The sequence below is a fragment of the Chiloscyllium plagiosum genome, chromosome 13, assembly GCF_004010195.1.
Source record: "Chiloscyllium plagiosum isolate BGI_BamShark_2017 chromosome 13, ASM401019v2, whole genome shotgun sequence".
Lineage (NCBI taxonomy): Eukaryota > Metazoa > Chordata > Chondrichthyes > Orectolobiformes > Hemiscylliidae > Chiloscyllium > Chiloscyllium plagiosum.
This window is the reverse complement of record NC_057722.1, coordinates 26,121,113-26,135,268: the sequence shown is the minus strand read 5'-3', so window position 1 is coordinate 26,135,268 and position 14,156 is coordinate 26,121,113. Positions and strand designations below refer to the sequence as shown.

Below are 14,156 nucleotides of genomic sequence, written 5' to 3'. Positions count from 1 at the left end.
AAGTTGATCTGAAGAGTGGAGTGAGAAAGTGAAAATCTTTGTAAATGGGACCCTGTCTGATATTTTGGAGTCATGCTTTTGACTTTACTAAATCTTCAACAGAGTTAGTGATGTGCCAAAATGTACAAGTAATCATTTTGTTCATTTCACTACAAAAGGTAACATATTGGCAAATATTTGCCTACCTGCTATCATATCTTTCTGCCATTGCAATTGATATAGCAACTAGTTATCTAAGCGAGTCACAGTATTGTGGTCAAAACCAGAATACTATCGTAACAATCTTTGACCCAGAAATTACACAGTGGGAAGAATTTGTATGATAACCTGCCTACTCTTAAACTGGATGCAATATTAATGGAAAAGAAACTAGTATAGAAGCTGTATTACTTACAAACAAGTGCAGAAGCTGGAGAGTGAATGTGACATGTCCACAAATGCAGGTACAAAAGAAAGCAAACAACAAAGAGGAACACCATTTATGTGAGGACAAGAAGCAAATCACATAAGGAAGAGATCAACGTTTCTGATTGGCAAAAGGAAAGATACAGGAGCTCTTGGAGATATTGTGCATGCTGGCTACAAAAATATAAAACCTGGAAAGCTGTGCGAGTAGTTTGATGCTAAAGAGGTGGCTATTTCCCAGAGGTTGCTGGGCATTGTTTGTTTTTTTTTAAAACAAATTTCTGGAATAGAGATCTGACGGTCAGAGGGATGTAGAAGCATGGGCAAAGATCAAATGGGTTATCATGGGAAAATGTATTTTTATTCTTGCAAAAATGGTTGGAGAGAATATTGTCTAATTGAGAAATTGCAAAGGCATTTGGTATCCTAGTGCATGAATTACAAAAGGTTAGTATTGCAAGTACTGCATGTAATTAAAGTTTGCTACCGTATAATGGGGAATTGAATATAAAGAGAGGAAAGTTTTTGTGTATCATATATAAAGTGTGTTGGTCACACTGTCTGCAGTATTGTTGACAGAATTGCTCTCCCTTTTTAAGGAGGTACATAGATGCTGGGTTGAGTGACTTCTCTAATGAAAGAGGATTGGACAGTCTATACTTAAGTGTCAAGAGGTTAGAAATGTGAAAGACATTATTTGAGACTTACAAGATCCTGAGATCTAGATCTTGGGATCACTGTTGTAAAAATCAAGGTCACTCGTTTATGATAGGTTTCTTTAACTCTTTTAAGTTTGTCATGAATGTTTGGACCCCTCAAATAGTGGAAGCAGAGCCTTTGAATGTTTTTAAGGCAGAGATGGGGAGATTATTGATAAGTAAGTGGGTGAAAAGTTATCAAGGTTAGGCAGGGGTATGAAGTGATGAGATCAACCATGATCTTTTTCATTGGCTGAGCAGGTTTGAGTGGCCTAATTTGTCTTTGTATATTGCAGATGATAATCATACATACCCGTGTAACGTGAAGGTTAAAGTTGACGTTGTGTGGGACTTCTGATCTGCACTGTGTGAATGAGGAACATTGTTGTGGAATTGTATAGCTATATGCAAGGAGTGAGATGAATGCTTGTTTATGATCGCCTATCAACTATTTAAAGTGAAATTTACCTTTGTATCTGAAGTACCATTCGCCTGTTAATTTGATAAATTCACAATTTACATTGTTTCTGAGTAAAGTTGAAGTGGAATCTTTTTGTTCATTTTAAGATTGGTATATTTCAGTTCATGGCTTTCCCACTGGTATGTTGCTATTACTCCCTTCAATTAGATTGCAAAAGCAGCATCGACTTCAGTCTGTGCAATTTCAGAAAGTTCTGGCCAATTCTGAACTAACTTTGATTGTATACTGTAGTTACTTTGATTTTCCAAGAATAAGACAAAAGGGATGGTAATTGATAGAAACCAGTGTGAGTGTGCTGACTGTGACTACTAGTAAAATCTGTATTAAAAGGTGAATTTTTTTCCATTATCAAAGTGTCAGTTTTTTTTTTCTTAACTGAACACGAAGGTAGGATTGAATGTTAAGTACCCCTGAAAAGTATTTTTTGTGCTGTATGAGCTGTCTTCAAAAAGCACTGCTAGATCAGAACCATAAGGTTGTCCATTTTGAACCCAGACTTGTTATTAGGCATTCCGTTGAATGTTTAAAAACATTTTTTGGTTCTTAAAGCAAACCATTCTAATAAAGGACACAGATCAACACTTGTTGATATTTCCATGAATTGCTTGTGAAATAGCATTGATGGTCCAGCTCAAAAGTGAAGCTAGTCTCTGCTACTTAGTATCTCTTGGGCTATATCCAATTCCTGTTTCTACTGGTGGTGGAAATGAATGGCTGATTTCAGTGAAGACCTAACCAAGTGTGAATGCCCACCTTGTAAAAGGTTTGACATGTTGCAATAGGATTTGGGGGCTTTTTCACACACACATGGCACACTTAAACTCTCTAATCAAGAGTTATTTGTACTTTTGTTTCTTTTCCTGTAGTGATAAAGTAGCAAAATATATGCTGAAAACTTTGCGCTATTATAAGGAAAATACTAACAATACATTTTCTAAACCAATTAGAATATGCTTTGGTATTTTATTTTGATACATTTTCAAAGAAACCATCCACATCCAATAAAGGATAAAGTGAGAATTTCAAGTACTAGTATTGAACTAGTAAAGACTTGTGAAACATGTACCACGAGTACAATGTGTTTGGATATTTCTCTGCTCCTCCCCCTCACATATCATTTACTATGAAACAATGGTGGGGACATGGAGGTGGCACTGGTGTTCAATACTGATTCTATGTCTTGGAACCTTTCTAACTTTTTATTTATGGGATGTCACTGGTTAGAATAGTGTTTATTGCATGATGTCCATTGCCTTTGAGAAGGTGTTAGTGAGCTTAGTTATTGAATTGTTTGCATCTATTTTGCAATCGCAGTTCGATTTGGAAGGGTGACCCAGGATTTCAACTCAGTAATGATACAGTTCCTAATCAAGGTGGTGCATAGCTTGGTGGGAACCTTTTTGAGGTGATGATGCTGCCCTTGTCTTTTGCGGCTGTTAAGCTTGAAGGTTTGCATTGTAATGAGAAACTAGTGATGGAAGTCCTGGTGGCTGAAACAATTATGTCGCAGCGAATGGCAGGAAGTGCTGGGATGAAATGTAGTTGTGGGGTTGAGAGGGTTTGAGCAATGGGAACATTTTAATGACTTGTATCCAAAAGAAATAGAGCTTAAATGTGATTGATTAGGTAGGAAAATGAAGACTAAGATTTCTCACATTCTGTTTCTCCTCACTGAGAGCTTCCTGTGTTCGCAGGTGGAGTTGTTTGTTTGACATGTTTTAATGGACTTTTAAACATTGCCCAATGCTGAGAAGGCTTTAGCTTGACATCTACCCAGAGTGTGTTGAGTCATTCTTAGTTATAAGTTGAGAATCACCTTTAACTTTGCCTTTTACAAAAATGATAAAAGTGCATTTAGAGTTAATCTTGAGTCATAGGTATAGCCATGTTGTACCAGTTTTCTGAAAACAGGAAAATGCTACTTTTGATTAAGAGGAGCATCTGGTAAGTCGCCTGGTTCTATTTTATTTTCCACGCACCCTGTTTGCATCCAGAGAATAATACCTCTTCACCTTCAAGATGGAGCTGGAAGCTGAGTACAACGTTAGTTGTGAATTCAAACAAAATTAGAGAGATTCTGCTAAATTGAAATTGAGCCTTACATTATTTAATATTTACAATAACATTTTACATATCTCCTATTTATGTCAATGGTTTTACTTCTCTTTTAGAATTAATACATGCAAAATAATATAATCAATAGGGGGAAGTGGTGGTAATCAGCTACTGACAGTGGAATAGTAATAGCACCGTGGTGGCTGGTAGGAACTTAAATTCAATTATTTTTATATCTGGAATTGAAAGCTAATCTCAGTAATTGTGACCATGAAATTTTGATTTTGCTAAAATCCCATGTGAAATACTAATGCCCTTCAAGCAAAGCAATCTGTTAGCTTTACCTGTTCTAACCTTCATGTGATTTCAGACCCACAAAAATGTAGCTTCTTTCTAACTGTCCTCTGAAATAGCCTAGTAGGCCATGTAGTTAAAGGGTAAGCAGTGATGAGCAACAAATGCTGACCTTGCCTGCGATGGCCCATATTTTAATCATTAATAAAAGCAAATTTTTAAGTTGTGAATTTGTTGAATTAGCAAAATTTCTTTTAAGAACCTGACAATGGTTTGGGCATCTACCTTAATGTCTAGCTTTGTTTATTTTCATGAATACTATTAAATTTTCACCTGAGGTTTTTACTGGGTTTTGTGTACTTGTGACTGGTCAAACCTGATTCAGTTAGGCTTCATTTTAACTTCACTCAAGCTTGTTAAGTTGCTTTAGTTATTTTTTTTCTTCATTTCAACCTTTTATTGGGCTGATACCTATTTGTTTGTGACATTCCTTTGTGTCCTACGAAGTGTAATTGCCATTTTGGGGAGATTGTCAATGGAAATTGATCAGGTTAATCTGTTGGATATGTTGCCCAATTTGTATGTGCTTTTTTTTAAACTCCTTTCTGACCTTGCTAAGAAAAAGCATTTGTGAAATAACCCTTTTGAGAATTCAATTTTCAAGAACAGCTACAATTATTCTACCGAAGTTGACTTGTATTTAAGATTTTTAACTAACTGGTGACCTAAAAAATTGAATGAAAAACATTTGCCTCAAAACTTAACTGCATAGTTAAAATGATACATTTGTGTTACCCAGATATTGGAGAAAGGACTTATGCTGTACCCTTTAGAAGGTCAATGGTAAACAATTAAAAGCGAATCTCAACAGGAATTTATTAATTTTAATCCGATTCAAAATAATTCCGATAAATTCATGTCATACTTTCCTGGATGCTCGCACATTTTGGATTCTACAATACTTTTGTATGCATGGTCTATTATTGCAAAGAAATCATCCTTTTAAGTAATGAGTTATTCATCCAACAACTTGATCCTCTTGCATATTTAGCTAATTCTAGTTGTCATTTCAATGAGCAGTATTAATAATGAAGTGTGCACAGATATAAGTTCTTTAATTGTGAAAACATTTGCATGACTAAAGGATACAAAGGGTGCAGTTATGTTGCTTGTAATGTATAGGCCACCAGCTAGGAAAGGATATAATGGAATGAATCTGTAAGGACACTAAACATCACAGATTAATGGGGCGGCACAGTGGTTCAGTGGTTAGCACTGCTGCCTCACAGCACCAGGGACCCAGGTTCGATTCCAGCCTCGGACAACTGTCTGTGTGGAGTTTGCACATTCTCCCCGTATCTGTGTGGGTTCCTCCAGGTGCTCCGGTTTCCTCCCACAGTCCAAAGATGCGGAGGTCAGTTGAATTGCCCATTAGTGTTAGGTGCATTAGTCAACGGGAAATTGGTCTGGGTGGGTTACTCTTCGGAGGGTCAGTGTGGACTTGTTGGGCCGAAGGGCCTGTTTCCACACTGTAGGTAATCTAATCTAATTATAGTGGGGGACTTCATTGGCCTGTCGGTTGACTGTGATTGGTAAGGTATGAGACAGTAAGACTGTGATTTTGATAGCAGTATGTGCCCAGTCCTACAAGGAAAGAGGCACTATAGGACTTAGTTCTTGGGCCTCGCAAACAAATACTTTGGCTAAGCATTAGCACTATTGGAGCCTCTTGCTGCTTTTTGGGTCTAGCTTTGAGCAAAGCTCAGTTGAAAGAAGTATCAAGTCCCTTAACACAAATTACTGCAGATCACTTGAAAATGTGGTAAATAGACAAAAGTTGGCCATTTGTTCACATGTTTTCTGATGATCATGAATAGCAGTTTTAATGTCAAACTTATTTTCCAAGTAAACTTTTCTTTTTAAGGCTGGGAAATTGATTTAAACATGTTTTCATTGGAATTTGTTTTGAGGGGTGGGTGCATCAGAGGGCAGCTATCACTACTTTAATTTGTGTGGGACATACGCAGACAACAAGCAACATGAATTCGACTGGGACAACACGACTATCATAGGGCAAGCCAGACAGAGAACAGCCAGGGAATTCCTAGAGGCATGGCATTCATCCACAAACTCCATCAACAAACACATCGACCTGGACCCAATATACCAACCACTACAGCGGACAGCTGAAACTGACAACCGGAAGCGGCAGGTACAGACCAGTATAAACACCGGAGGAAACATCAAAGAAGCGCTTCACAGGAGGCTCCCAAGCACTGATGATGTCGCCTAGCCAGGGGACGAAACGTTTGCAACAAAAACTTCCAGCTCGGCGAACAGAACCACAACAACGAGCACCCGAGCTACAAATCTTCGCACAAACTTTGGACATAATTACTGTAAAGAGAGTATACAACATTTACAAAAATATTGCCTGGGCACAAAAATTGAGTTTTGAGAAAAGTTTAGGTATTGCTAGGGTTGGTTTTTCTTGAAGTAGTGGAGGTCGAGGGGTAACTATTGATATGTACAAAGTTAATGATGGGTTTGGATGGACTGGGCAGCAGAGAGGTTAACAAATCAGGGACACCGATTTAAAGTGATCAGCAGAAGGAATAGATGGGTCTGGAGATCTTTCACCAATCAGTCGTGGATGTTTGTAATTTGTTGTTCAGTTTGGTGGTGGAAGTGGAAACCCAAAATTCCTTTCAAAACTAGCTTAGATCCTCGCCTGAAGCTCTATAACCTGCAAGGCAATGGACGAGGTGCTAGTAAGAAGGATGAGAATGGGTGGCTTGTTTATTCAGCAGGTGCAAAAACAATGGGATGAATGGGCTGTTCCGTGCTGTAACATTTCTGTCCTACTTTTTATTTTAATGCTTATTTGCAACTAAGCATCAAGCCTGAGACTTTAATTTGGATTTCTAAAACTATAGTTCTTGTTCTGGGGCCATCTCTTTTAACATTGTTCATTGTGGAACTTTGAGTATAATTATTTTGCAGTTTCTGAATTATGATCTACAAAGTACCTCTTTCAGTTGTATTGATTTAGAATTTCCAAAATATGTTACCTGTTTAGTAATGACATGTTTATTCTGTCTTCAGGGTGAAGTGGAGCAAATTGCCATGATGAAGCCAAAAGGCCAAAATGAACACAGTGAGGGTATGTTAGAATATCTAGAAGACATAATTGGGTCAGGACGGTTGAAAGAACCAATACAGATTCTCTGTCGCAGAGTTGAGATTTTGAATGAACAAAGAGGAGAAAAGGTAAATTCAACAGTTTGAGTTGTAGATGATGAAACATAACATTCCCAAAAGTAGAATTAATTCTTATTATGTTAAATGTTGCTAACTAGGTGCTTTTCAAGATGATATAATACTGAAATTTAAATTTTGGATGACTCTTCAATATCTGGGAACTTTCTGATATTTCATTCACAATTAGAAAATGGAATATTAGCATGATTAGTTTATGATTAATGTTGCTTCTATACTTGTAAAGCACAGGTAAAATTAACCCTCTATGGAGTATGTTAGTTTAACTATTTTGGATCAGTTCAAATATAGAGTCATACAGCACTGAAACAGATCATTTGGTCAAATTCGTCCTTGCCAACCAGCTTTCCTGAACTGAACTAGTCCCACTTGCCTGCATTTGGCCCATATCCTTCTAAACCTTTCCTATCCTTATACCTGTCCAAATCTTATCCCTGTTTAAATGTTGTAATTGTACTCCCCTCAACCACTTGCTGTGGAAGTTTGTTCCATCCACGTACTATCCTCTGTTAAAAAGTTGCCTTTCAGGTACCTTTTAAATCTTTCTGCTCTTACCTTAAACCCATGCCCTGTAGTTTTAAACTCCCCCACCCTAGGGAAAAGACCATAGCTATTCACCTTATCAATGCCTCATGATTTTATTAAACTTCTGTAAGGTCACCTGTCAAGCCTTCTATACTGTAGGAGGATAAAGTCCAAGCCTCCTTATACATAAAACCCTCCAGTCTTGGTAATGTCCTTGTGAATCTTTTTTGCACCCTTTCCAGGTTAATAATATCCTTTCTATAGAAGGGTGAACAGAATTGTACGCAATACTCCAAATATGGCCTCACTAGTGTCTTGTACAGCTGCAACATGAGGTTCCAATGTCCACACTCCATGCTCTGACTAATGAAAGCAAATGTGCCAAACACCATCTTCACCACCCTGTCTATCTGTGATACCACCTTCAAGGAACTATATATCTGTACCCATGGTTCTCTCTGTTCAACAATAACATCCTAGGACCCTACCATTAACTATCAGTCCTGCCTGGTTTGTCTTACCAAAATATAACACCTCATTTATATAAATTAAACTCCACCTGCCACTCATTGACCCTTGGCCCAATTGATCAACATCCTTTTGTAATCTTAGATAATTGCCTTCACTCCTTGATGCCACCAATTACTTACTAACAGTTTCTTTAAAATCCTTATTACACAGTGGCGTGCATTCAAAAAGGCAGTTTGCTTTCTATGTGTAAAGTACAGAATTGTTGAATATGTTTTTCTTTTAGCTTAATAGGGTCAAAATGGTGGAAAAAGAAAAGGATGCTTTGGAAGGAGAAAAAAATCATGCAATTGAGTTTCTGCTCTTGAAAAATGAGATTGTAAAGAACAGGAATTGTGTCTTGCAATATTACATGTATGTTCAATTTTCAATTCTAAAGAATGCATTTATTCTCTAGTTCAATATGTTACATTTTTTTGAACTTTCAAACAATTTTTATAACTTGTAAGTGCTGATTGAAATGCCTATTTGCAACTGCTGTTTTTTGTTAGTTCTGCAGTACTAATAAATACCTACAGAGTAATTAAAAACAAATTGCCATTCGTAGTTCTTACCAAAATATTTCATCTTTCCAATTAATTTTATTTCTGATCTTAAAAATGTGTAGAAGTTGGATATTTGGTTGAGGTTAGACTCTGCTTTAAAGTTTTGATTTTTTTCTTTCCCTCACCAGTCATGATGTGCAGAAAAGGATAGCTGATCTGGCAGCTCAAAAGCAAAAAATCCATGAAGATACTCAAGATACACGTGACAAAAGTGCCAAACTTGTGGAAGACATAAAAATAAAAAATAATGATTTGAAACACCTTGAAAAGTAAGGCATACGCTTTTATAGTATATGTAGAAGGCTCATTGAGCTTAAACAACTGCTTTTCTTTCCACAGATGCCGCCAAGCCAACTAGGTATTCTAGCTTTATTTCAGATTTTCACTTCTCATGGTATCTATAGTTTTTTTTTTACTTGTTAATAATTTTGATGTCTAATTTAATATTTTTGTAGAACAGTAGTAGAAAATGGTAGCCTAGACTTCAACATGCCATTGTTTGTTATATTAGCTTCTGCAGATCCTCTTCCCTTTGATGATTAAGCCAACTTGCTTCTGCATCACCCCCCGTCAAACCAAGCTTTTTCTTATCTCTGCTTATTTCCTATACAAGTTTATTTTCATCCAAGAGCTGTTTTGTGCTATCGTGATCACTTACGAATTGACCATCAAGCATCTTTTCTTATCATCTATGCTAACAAATATTTTTAAATGGTTCTGTCTTCAACCTGTACCTACCTTTCAAGCAACCATCCTTTCTCTTTGCCCCTTTAATCCTTCCAACTCCACAAAAGTCCATTGTTCCCTCTGGTCTTGCAAAATCACAGCCCACTTTAAATTGCTCACTGTTTCTCCAAGATCTTCAACATGTTGTAACCTCTGAATTCCTTCCTATTTTTTTCCTCCACTTCATGTCAGGCTCTTTCCAGTCAGACTTCTGAAATGGTGTGAATTAAAGACGTATTATCTGCTATGACAACAATGTTTTCTTGTTTTGTGGTTTATGCAGTCTTGACTGCAGTTGACAATCCTCCTGCAGTTGACAATCCTCCTCTAATCCTCCTTAATCAGCTCATTATAACTAATCTCATTGTTTCCACTCTTGTGTTATCATGGCTAGAGAATATGCTCCCAATCCAATAAACTCCGGACTCTCCCTCCTCTTCACCTTGTCGGCAGCGTCATCCAGAGGAATGATATCAGACTCCACATGATGACTATTCTGAGCTCTGTCTCCCTTTCACTGCCCCGAGCTATCAAGTTTACTTACCTCACATTTAGTCCTGGATAAGTTACTATTTCTTCCAATTAAACACCACCACCTGAGGCCTGCCTTGGCCCTTCTACTACTGACGGCTCTCTTCATAAGAACTAGGAGCAGGAATCAGCCATCTGGCCGTTCAAGCCCACTCTGCCATTCAAGAAGATCAAGTTCTCAGCTTCTCTTACCCGTCCTCTCAGCATAACCCTTAATTTCTTTTGCTGTTTAAAAAATTTATCTATTTAGCTTTAAAAACATTTACTGAGGAAGCCTCAACTACTTCACTGGGCAGGGAATTCCATAAATTCACAACCCTCTGGGTGAAGAAGTTCCTTCTCAATTCCATCCTAAATCTGTTTCCCCTAATTTTGAGGATATACCAGTGAAAGCATCTCTCTACTTCTATCCTATTTATTCCCTTCATAATTTTATATGTTTCTATATGATTCCCCTCATTCTTCTAAATTCTAATGAATATAATCCCAGTCTACTCAGTCTCTCCTCATAAGGGCGGCACAGTGGTTAGCACTGCTGCCCCACAGTGCCAGAGACCTGGGTTCAATTCCCACTTCAGGCGACTGTCTGTGTGGTGTTTGCACATTCTCCCTGTGTCTGCGTGGGTTTCCTCTGGGTGCTCCGGTTTCCTCCCACAGTCCAAAAATGTGCAAGTTAGGTGAATTGGCCGTGCTAAATTGCCCATAGTGTTAGGTGAAGGGGTAAATGTAGAGGAATGGGTCTGGGTGGGTTGCACTTTGGCGGGTCAGTGTGGACTTGTTGGGCCGAAGGGCCTGTTTCCACACTGTAAGTAATCTACTCTAAAGCCAACCCCCTCAACTCCGGAAACAACCTGGTGAACCTCCTCTGCACCCCTTCTAGTGCCAGTACAACCCTCCTCAAGTAAGGACACCAAAATTGCACTCAGTACTCCAGATTTGGCCTCACCAGCACCCTATACAGCTGCAAAATAATTTCCCTGCTTTTAAACTCAATCCCTTCAGCAGTGAAGGACAAAATTCCATTTGCCTTCTTCTTTACCTTTTGCACCTGGAGACCAACCTTCTGTGATTCCTGCACGAGAACATCCAGGCCCCTCTGCACAGCAGCATGCTGTAATTTTTTTACCATTCTAGAAATTGTCCTTTTTACTATTATTCATACCAAAATAGATGACTTCACATTTATTAACACTGTACTCCATCTGCCTGACCTTTGCCCAATCACTTAAACTATGTCCCTTTGCAAAGTTTCACAGTCCCTCAGCACACTTTGCTGTACCATTCGTCTTAATGTCATCTGCAAACCTTGACATAAATTGTATATAAATTGTGAATAATTGTAGTCCCAACTCTGATCCCTGAGGCACACCACTAGTGATTGCCAACCAGAAAAACACTCATTTATCCCCACTCTTTGCTTTCTGTTCGTTAATCAAACTTCTATCCATGCTAATATATCGCCTATAACGCCATGCATCTTCTGCAGCAGCCTTTTGTATAGTTTTCATTCTTTATCACCACCATAGTCTCTTACTTCAATATTTGCCAGCAATCTATGCTGTACCATTCATACCAAGTTTAGCTCAACCAAAATTCTAATGGACAAAGTGTGGACTGCAGATGCTGGAGATCAGAGTCGAAAAGTGTGAGGAGCAGGAGAAAAGACATCTCAGACACAAGCCCTTCATCATTCCTCATGATTCTCCTGCTGCTTGGATGCTGCCTGACCTGCTATACTTTTCCAGTGCCATACTTTTCAACAAAATGCTAAAGCACTATTCTGCACCATTCTATTTGCCCAAAACTTTTGTTTGTGAACCTGTGTTAACTTCTGATCCCCTGATTACTCAATAGAAACATTCAATTATTCTATTTGAGTAGCTTGATGGCTTGCTAATTCTGACCTCTGTATTTGTCTCCAGGCCTCTGACATGACGTAATAGTGTTTAAAGTGACAACAGGTTTTAGTAGGTGCAGAGGAAATTGCATCTCAGTAAGAATTTGGAATAAGAGTATAATCTTGAAATTGGGTCTTGTCCATTTGGTAATGAAGTCAAAACATTTTTCTCCACACAAAAGTCAATAGAAATTGAAAATTTTGTACTAAAAAGCCATGATTGCCTACTCCTATTCACTTCTTCCTATAACCCTCAAATTGAGTTTCTCCACTTTGGACTCTTGTGCATTCCTTGCTCCTTTTGTCTCATCATTGGTAACTTAGTACAACCCAAGTATCTGGAATTCTCTGACTTCCCCTGCTGCTTTTAAAGCTATACAGATATTTAACATTCATCTTATCTTTCTAATCTAGTATCTCCGTTTTCTAGCTTGAGAAATTATCTGGTTATGTTTCCATATCTTGGACACTATATAGATGCTAATTATTTATAGATTTTAAATTTGTTTTTGAAATCAAAGCTACTTTGCACATTACTGAGGCATGTTAGGTAAAATAAGACCTAAATCAATTTCTGGCATGTACTTAAAGCTAATATTATGTTGAGTGGCTTCTGTCCCGAATAAAGAAGAGGAAAATAGTCATAGTTCCTTCTACAGATTGCTGTATATTGCCGTGGAAATTTTAAGACACCCGTCTTGTTCAGCTTGAAATCATACAAGATGTTAAACTGCAAATTTAAAATCCACGAATGGGTGATTGTTCCTATCAATTGTGAATCGACCTCCCTTAAATCCCACTCTGTTAGGCTACCTTCTTCATATATTATCCTTTGCCTGTCTACTGAATAATTGAAAGTTCTTCTATGCATTCTTTATAGAAAACTAGGGAAAATTACAAAGTTCATTGAAGAGAAGAAGGAAGAGTTTGCACAATTTGATTTACAAGATGTCAAAGTCCGTGAAAAGCTCAAACATTCAAAGAGTAAAGAGAAAAAACTGCAGAAGCAACTACAAAAAGATATAGAGAAGGTAAAGTTTAGTTCACTTGAATATACTAATTGAGACTGGGGTGGTATTAGTTATGTGAATAACAGTCTTCTCCACATTTTATCAGTTGTGCAGTTTAAAGTTGAATGAGGCTGTCACGTTGGCCATATCTGTCTAACCTTTCCCAAATGGAAAAATGCCATATTTGCATCAGAAGTTGGATATCTTACATGAGTAACTACTTCTTTATGATTTTGCTTTGAGTTCTTGAGCTGTTTTAACTATTAATGTATTTAAGTATTATGACCACGGAGAGATCATCTAATAATCCATTTGTGGTTATTACTAGCACAGTTTCCTAATAGAGTCATAGAGATATATAGCATGGAAACAGACCTTTCGGTCCAACCCGTCCTTGCCGATCAGATATCCCCACCCAATCTAGTCCAACCTGCCAGCACCCGGTCCATATCCCTCCAAACCCTTCCTATTCATATACCCATCCAAATGCCTCTTAAATGTTGCAATTGTACCAGTCTCCACCACTTTGGCAGCTCATTCCATACACTCACCACCCTCTGCGTAAAAATGTTGCCCCTTAGGTCTCTTTTATATTTTTCTCCTCTCACCCTAAACCTATGCCATCTAGTTCTGGACTCCCCGAACCCAGGGAAAAGACTTTGCTTATTTATCCGATCCATGCCGCTCATAATTTTGTAAACCTCTATAAGGTCACCCCTCAGCCTCTGATACTCCAGGGAAAACAGCCCCAGCCTGTTCAGCCTCTCCCTATAGCTCAAATCCTCCAACCCTGGAAACATCCTTGTAAATCTTTTCTGAACCCTTTCAAGTTTCACAAAATCTTTCCGATAGGAAGGAGACCAGAATTTAGCCTCTCCCTATAGCTCAAATCCTCCAACCCTGGCAACATCCTTGTAAATCTTTTCTGAACCCTTTCAAGTTTCACAAAATCTTTCCGATAGGAAGGAGACCAGAATTGCACGCAATATTCCAACAGTGGCCTAACCAATGTCCTGTACAGCTGCAACATGACCTCCCAACTCCTATACTCAATACTCTGACCAATAAAGGAAAGCATACCAAACGCCGCCTTCACTATCCTATCTACCTGCGACTCCACTTTCAAGGAGCTATGAACCTGCACTCCAAGGTCTCTTTGTTCAGCAACACTCCCTAGGACCT

The 14,156-nt window shown here is 38.2% G+C and overlaps 1 protein-coding gene across 3 annotated transcripts in view; it reads left to right on the top strand.

The window, feature by feature from the left end:
• The window catches only part of smc4 (structural maintenance of chromosomes 4), a 52,980-nt gene that overhangs the window by 10,202 nt on the left and 28,622 nt on the right, over positions 1-14,156 (top strand). For all 3 annotated transcript variants that reach the window (XM_043702072.1, XM_043702070.1, XM_043702071.1), the window contains exons 6-9: positions 7,039-7,203; positions 8,492-8,619; positions 8,939-9,079; positions 12,845-12,995. In XM_043702072.1, coding sequence (XP_043558007.1) covers positions 7,039-7,203; positions 8,492-8,619; positions 8,939-9,079; positions 12,845-12,995 — 585 coding nt within the window. The remainder of the gene's footprint in view (positions 1-7,038; positions 7,204-8,491; positions 8,620-8,938; positions 9,080-12,844; positions 12,996-14,156) is intronic.